Source organism: Pollicipes pollicipes, unplaced genomic scaffold, assembly GCF_011947565.3.
Source record: "Pollicipes pollicipes isolate AB1234 unplaced genomic scaffold, Ppol_2.1 Scaffold_2555;HRSCAF=2994_pilon_pilon_pilon, whole genome shotgun sequence".
In the NCBI taxonomy this organism is placed as follows: domain Eukaryota; kingdom Metazoa; phylum Arthropoda; class Thecostraca; order Pollicipedomorpha; family Pollicipedidae; genus Pollicipes; species Pollicipes pollicipes.
In genome coordinates this window covers 25,779,007-25,785,857 of record NW_023596136.1, presented here as the reverse complement: position 1 = coordinate 25,785,857, position 6,851 = coordinate 25,779,007, and the positions used below count along the sequence as shown (strand labels likewise).

At 59.5% G+C, this 6,851-nt stretch overlaps 1 protein-coding gene across 2 annotated transcripts; it reads left to right on the top strand.

Annotated features, from left to right (window-relative positions):
- The first annotated feature begins 961 nt into the window (after nucleotides 1-961).
- Nucleotides 962-6,637, top strand: LOC119106676 (WAS/WASL-interacting protein family member 1). 2 transcript variants are annotated; one of them, XM_037230161.1, is made up of 3 exons: nucleotides 962-1,159; nucleotides 4,326-4,394; nucleotides 5,929-6,637. In XM_037230161.1, the coding sequence occupies exons 2-3, from the start codon at nucleotides 4,348-4,350 to the stop codon at nucleotides 6,569-6,571; spliced, it is 690 nt and encodes a 229-aa protein (XP_037086056.1). In that variant the 5' UTR covers nucleotides 962-1,159; nucleotides 4,326-4,347; the 3' UTR covers nucleotides 6,572-6,637. The 2 variants fall into 2 exon arrangements, with proteins under 2 accessions (XP_037086056.1, XP_037086057.1); XM_037230162.1 differs by having other exon boundaries at nucleotides 969-1,063.
- Nucleotides 6,638-6,851: the final 214 nt, after the last annotated feature.

The following is a 6,851-nucleotide window of genomic DNA, read 5'->3' as shown; positions in this document are numbered from 1 at the left end:
GGGTCCGACTGACGACCACATGGTGAGATAACAACTGCTGCAGAGCGGCTTCAACTATTAATTATTGGCTGCATTGTTATCATCGGCTTGGGTGAAGGCCGTGTTGCCAATATCCGGATATGAACTTCGCCCATTGCACGCATTTGTGCATCTCCTTGCGGTTGGCGTAATTCCAGTTTCGGACGCTGGCATGCTATGAAACAGCAAAGTAGCCTCTCAAAACACTGCTTGACCGTGAACCAGATTGGGATCATTCCCAGCCACTGCGGCCTCCGGCGCGCTCTATTTCGCCGTAGCTCGGAGTACCGCCGCTATGTCAACACAAGCTTCGGCTTTAGTTCCCGTGCACGTGTTTCCTTTTTTCACCGGCAACTGCGGTTACTCCATCGGCTCCGACGCCTCGCGGAATTCGGCGCACGACCTGCCAGCAAGATTCCTGCCTTGGCCAGTAAACACGGCCGCATGCAACCAGCTCTTCGGCCCGTTCTGAATCATCGGTCGCCCACACCAACCCGTTCATCGCCGCCGTGACGCGTCACCGCTTCCGGCTCAGCCATTGCATAAGCGACGTAAGACGTGACGTCACAGCCACTACCTGGCCCGATGAATGGACGTCGCAGGCCGCTGCAGCCGCCGCTGCTGCATCGCAGCTCGCTTGGACCTATCATCCTTCCGATCGGGGCCCGCCTCCACGCGGTGTCACCGGAAGAGGCCCTAGTGCAGAGGCCCGACGTGGGTACCTGGTCCGCGCCCGGTGCAAGTGCAGGGCATACAACCTGTTTACAAATTCACCTGAACAGCTGGCTCAAGCCCAGGGCGACGCGCGAACTCACCAGCCAATCACCGCGCGCGACACAGCCGGCCCCGACTGCCGACCAATGAGCGGCTGCGAAGTGATGTCAGTTCTATTTATAGATAGCGTTATATCTAAGCTTGCCAACGCTAGCCGGCTGTTAGTCTTGGGTGGATGGTGGTGCTGCGGGGGTGCGTACCGGTGGTCGGAAAAACGGAGGGCACGTGCCATTGATCGATTAAGCAGGCAACAGTTTCCGTGCAGCTCTGGGTAGGTATGAATGAGCTCGCGCTTGGGACTGCTTGCTTGTTAAATATGGCTGTGGCCAGGAGCTTCGCCGGCTTCAAGTGGCTGCTGAGAGAAGAGGTGAGCATCCTTTAACTCCGCTTCATCGGCTTAACAAAAACTCATCTTTACGCATACTTGATCTAGCTGTACTGACCCTCTTCCAGCCCACGACTTTGACGATTTTTGGATGGCTTTCTTGAAACCACCGACCAACTTTGACGAGCTTTGGCTGATGTTTTGTGCCAGCTTGCAACCTGATCTTGAGTGGAAACTGCGCCTTTAACTCTGCCTTGTGTTTTTTCAAGCCTTAGCTTAGAGATGCATTCATGAATTAACTAAGCAGCCAGTGTGATCTTAAATATCTGCACCCATTGTACATAGTGATGTTGAATAACAAACATGTGGTGCGTCGATAATGGCGCAAACATTGCACTCGGGAAGAGCAAGAAAAACGCGCATTGCACAAATGGATGGTGTGCGATAATATATATGAGCATGATTACACAAATAGACGTGACTTCATGTTTACTGAACATATTTTACTATAGTTTCAGGAGTGCTTACAAGATCTGCATAGATGAGATGCCTACGTAATAAATGGATTTGCCTCATAACATATTTAAATGTATGCAATACATTTGGTGTTGTTGATAGCTTGTCAATTATAAATATGTAATTCATGCATTATATGACGTCCCATTTGCATAATTTATGCTGGATCTGGATATGCTAATCGTATTCCCAACTCGTGCAATGACATTATGCAGCTGCTCAGCGCTCAGTTTCCGAGCACAATTGATGCCGTGCACACATACTTAAATTCGAAAGAAGACGATTTTGTCTTAGCCGTGTATGTATTACAGTGAATTCACACATGCGTGCATGCGTCTTTTGAATTCAGCGGTTGCGTGATTAAATTTGCATTAAGTGTTCAACCAGGCTTTGGGCAGTGGTGAGCTGTTTTAAATTGGCTTTAGGCAGGCATAATGCATATTCGTATATCATCATGCAACATTTCCCGCTATGCACTACAGTTGCAATGCATCGTGTTAAAGTTACATTTCACTAAAATGAAAAGATTAACAGGGAATATTGAAACGAATGATGAATATCAGCTTTGTCGCCTTTGCCGTTTGCTTTTTTATCACTCGCTTTGACTTTTTCGTTCGTGTTTGGGTTTCGCCGTTGCCCACCACACGGGGACCTTTCAAATCTAGCAAGAATGAAGCTTATTTTTCCTCACATTAATAAGCTGGGGAACCTTGGAGGAAAAATGCCAATCACTTTTCATTCCCTCCCCCCACCCCTCGCCCCGGGAGTCCGTGGGCGCCTGGCCTTGCTGACAGGTGCTGTCCTCCCCCCTCGGGTCGTCCGTAGGCGGCTGACCTTGCCAACACGTGCTGACCCCCCTCACACGTACTGCAGCGTCTGCGGACGTGCTCGGAGGACGTCCGCAGCCAGGTCAGACTCCAAGGTCACGTGTGACGGTTGGAGGGGGAGGTGGCGGGGAGGTCGTCACTCAGCCCGGCTGAGGCCGCGTCGCAACAACCGTCACGGGCCGCGTGGGACCCATGGCGAGCAGTGTGAAAGATTGACGGGCGCCACAATCACAGGTGGGGAACTATCCCATGATGGGGGCGGGCATGAATTGGAAGGTCCGATTTCCCAACATTTGGGAAAATTTGACGTGTTTGGCAGATTGATGGTGGCGAACAAAGAGAGAATGGTCAAAACGGTGCTGAGTCCGCCGACTCTGGGCAACCTCCTGTTCGCCTGTCCTCGGGGTAAATAGAGGCGTGTGGACACTCAAAGGTTCGCGATATCGATGCAAACAATTACCAGATTGTGAGCCATATCATGGCGATGGTATTGATAATCAAGCCCTGCAAGAACCTCCGCGCTGACGCCAGGGCTGCCAGTTCGAATCGGACAGGTTTAATTGGTCCTCACGGCATTTGCATGCTAGCTGCAACCGGTGAAATAATGAGCCGGCAGTCTCACCACTACCATGAATCCATGGCAAGTCCCGGAGTCCCACCGCAGCTCCCGCTCCCACCGTATCACAGTCTGCACGACATCCGGGATCCATTCATTCTACGTGTCGCTCTTTTTTTTCTCTCGCGGCGGCCAATTGACGGGTCGTTATTCGCCGCCCGCCGCCCCGATCACGTGACGTCATAGCTCCCGCCGATAGTATCAGCTGATCCCCCATCCATCCTGGAGGCAGTGTGTGCGGGGTGGGCGGGCCGGCCGCCGTTCGGGCGGCTGCGGCGAGTTCTCTTCGTTTTTTGTCTTCTTAGACGGCGCAATTAGGGGCGGCGCGGGGGCGGGCGTGCGTCGGTGCGGGCCCCGCTCCGGCCGCCGCCCCCGCCGGCGCCCCGCCCGCCGCGTTGATTGATACTGGGCCGGGGCGGCCGCTGCCTTATAAGGCGCGGCCGGCCGCGGACGCCCGCCGCCGGGTCTGGACAGTGTCAGCGGCGGCCGCCGGACTCGGCCGGCCGGCGACACCCGTGCCCCTCTGCGCCGCTGCCCGGCCGCGCGCCGCCGGCCGCCGCTCCCGGCCGCCGCTGGCGACGCTACCGCCCGAGCGGCGCGGCGCTGCCGGCTGGGGCGCGGCGCGCTGAGGTGGCGGGCGTCGCTGACCGAGGGCGACACCTCGGCGACACCGCTGTACCACACCCGCTCGACTGTCGCCTGTCGGCTGATGGTCGTCCCGAGTAAAAAACCGCTCGAGAGGCGCTGGCGCGGCAAAAACAAATCATTTGTATCCATCGGCGCCGCCGCGACGTTTCTGGCTCGGACAAATGCGCCACTGTCACCGCCCACGCTTGCGTGAGGGCCGGCACTCTTGCACGCGTCCAATGATTAATGAGCGCTCGTACACGCACTTAGCCTCAATGTGGGACAGTGGCTTCGGAGTTTTTGCGCGCGTGGGACGTGTTGAACGGGCGAGTGGTTCGGAAGAACACAAGGGCCAGCTGGGAGCGATGACAGGGTGCGTATCGCACGGCAGCTTCTGCCCGCCTGCAGCTAGAAGCTCAGTCTCTACGTCGCCTCCCACGCTGCGGCACCACGTCTTCAGCCCGTGTTACTTCCACTGGCGCCCAGTGACCTCAGTTTCTGCCCCGTCTCTCGCCCGACCCTTCACTGAACAGCCTTCGGCCACTCAAACCGTCGATGGTGCGCCGACGAGCGGGCGGCTTACCTCAATCCGATCTTAACCTGAAAACTCCGCCCGTTGCAGGTGCTCCCGTGCTGAGCGTGCGATGTTTGTTCACACGCCGGAGTCGCCCACGCTGAACGAGGACAATGGGTGAGTGCGGGCGGGGCGCGCAGCTGCCGTCGGCGGCGGCTAGAACGGCGGCTCATGCGACGGGCGCCGAAAGACAGACGTGCGGCATGCACCGACGGCCGGCCGCCATTTTGTTTGGTATCTCCGTGCCGGCGGATGGCTCGACGCGCGCAGGAAATCGAGGAACCGGACTTTCCGTTGTTTTGCGCCTGGGGTCCGAAACGCAACTGTTCCCGGGCGCAGCTGCGTTAAAGCGTCGGCTCACCGAACCTGCCGAGTCCAGGAGCTGTTGTTATCATCCACACCTCTCGCTGTATTTTTCTGCGCCAGCGTCGGACAGCGCTTGGCTCGCCGAACAGGTGCCTAATCAACGCCGCCGCGAACAGACCGCTAATCCAAAATGGCCGCCACCTCCGGCCGGCGGCGGCGCCGGTCCGAGCCGGCCGTTCGCGAGCAGGCCGGCCCGCTCCTCGCACCACGCTCCCAAGAGGGGGGGGGGGGGGGGGGATTCTTGCCGCACATTCGGCGTGCCTGCGCCGCCGCCCACAGCCCCGGGGCGGAGAACGGCGCCCTCCTGGGCTGCAGCGTCTGCAGCGGGGGTGGAGCGCACTGCAGGGTGCGTTCCTGGACGGCACTTCAGCGTTAATGACGGACAACCCCCCTCCAGCCGTGCAGAAGCTGCGCGATTGCGTTGCAGCAGTCCGCAGAAGGTCGCATTCTCCGACAAGATTGTGTCCTTAGCCCAGATTGTGCGCCTGGCTCTGCCGTTCCCCTAAAACGTTTGGCAATTCTTGGCGCAGTTGCGGGAAACGTCGTCGATTCGTTGGTGTAATCACATCAGTGGCTGATGGTGCCTTGTCGTGCATCAATTCGCGCGAAGCACCATTTGCTTCGGTGACCTGAAAGCATTGCCCCACATAGATGGGCAACGTTTCAGCGTAAACCTGGCGCACTGCGTCCATTTTCGGCACGTCCATGACGTAGGCTGGCGAGACGCTTCGTCCATGCTGCGGTGTTCGTTCTGGAATGACGTGTTTCCAGTGATGATGTACCAACGCGGCGTGTATCGTGTTGACGAACAAGACTGGGCGGGAACGGTCGCGAACCACTTATCTCAGGCCGGGAAGCGCTTGCTTGCAGCCGATATGCGCCCGTTGCTCTGGCGAAACTGGGGCGGCAATCCAATGAGCCCCATCAGATAAGGATTGTACAATCTCCGTTATACATTCATATCGACAGTGTCGTTGCTCGTTTCACCCGATCAGCAGCAGTCGGTGATAAGGCCGGGGTTAGAACGTTTCCCCATGTGACTGCCTTGTGAGTGCTATGGTACCCCACTCTTGGCCGACAGCTCATTACCGTTCTAATTTTCCCAATCTGAAAAACATGACCCGAATCCACCGGCACCTGGACGTCGCTCAATGGACCTGACCTGATTCTGTCCGATTCGACCTTCCATCCTGCCACTGCCCGACAAGTCCGACGCGATTCGACTAGACCTCCCGCCACCTCTCGACGAATGCGACCTCATTTGACCCGGCCTGGTCGCCGGCAGCTCGACGCCGTTCGACCTGGGCGCAGACGGCGCGAAGACCCTGCACACGCCTGAGCTACTCAACTCGCTGATGTCGCTGGCGCCACCCGCCTTCCCGGCCTCGTACTCGCAATATCAAGAGTCGTCTGGCAGCGGCAGCGGCGGCGGCGGCGGCAGCGGCGGTGGCGGCGGTGGCGGCGGCGGCAGCGGGCCGCCCTCCCTCCAGCAGACCACGTCGTCGCTCATCAAGGAGGGGCTCAAGGTGTCGATCCGTTCCCGGCGCGCCTCCACCGGGCAGGCGCTCTTCACCGAGGAGCGGCGCGAAATCAAGACCGAGGTGAGCTTTGGCCCTCGGCCGCGAGGGGGAGGGGGCGGGGGAGTCTGCGCCGTGCCAGATGGCACCGCGCCGCCCTTTGATGCGCCGCCGGGCCCCACGCCGCGTCGACGACCCGCGGCGTCCGTCGGTCTGGCCAGCCGCCGCGTCGGCCCCGTCCGAACCCCGGCGACCGCCGTCGCCCGCGGCCACGCCCCCTCGTCGCGCAGGAAGTTTGGCGTGACTCGCCGGGTCGTGGGGGGCGCGGCGGCCGTCCGAAGACTCATCCCGGATGCGGCCGAGCTGTTGCGACCTCCGCCGGAAGGCGGCGGCCGCCGCACCCCAGCCTGACGTCGCCCGACGCGCGCGGGAAGCGCGTGACTAACCGCCCATTGGCCGCGCCCGCGCGCAAGTGAAGTCACCCCTGTGTGTGACGTCACACGTCGGCCAGTCAGCGCGCGCGCGCGCCGGACGCGGAAGGGGCCGCGCCGCCGGCCGCTGCGCGCCACCGCCGGTGCAGCGGCGGCCAAACAGGATATGTGACGTCATGGCCGCTGACATCATCGGCGGCCAATGGCGGCACGTGTAACAGCCGCCCTCCGCGCGCGTCACAATGTGTACACAGCTGTGA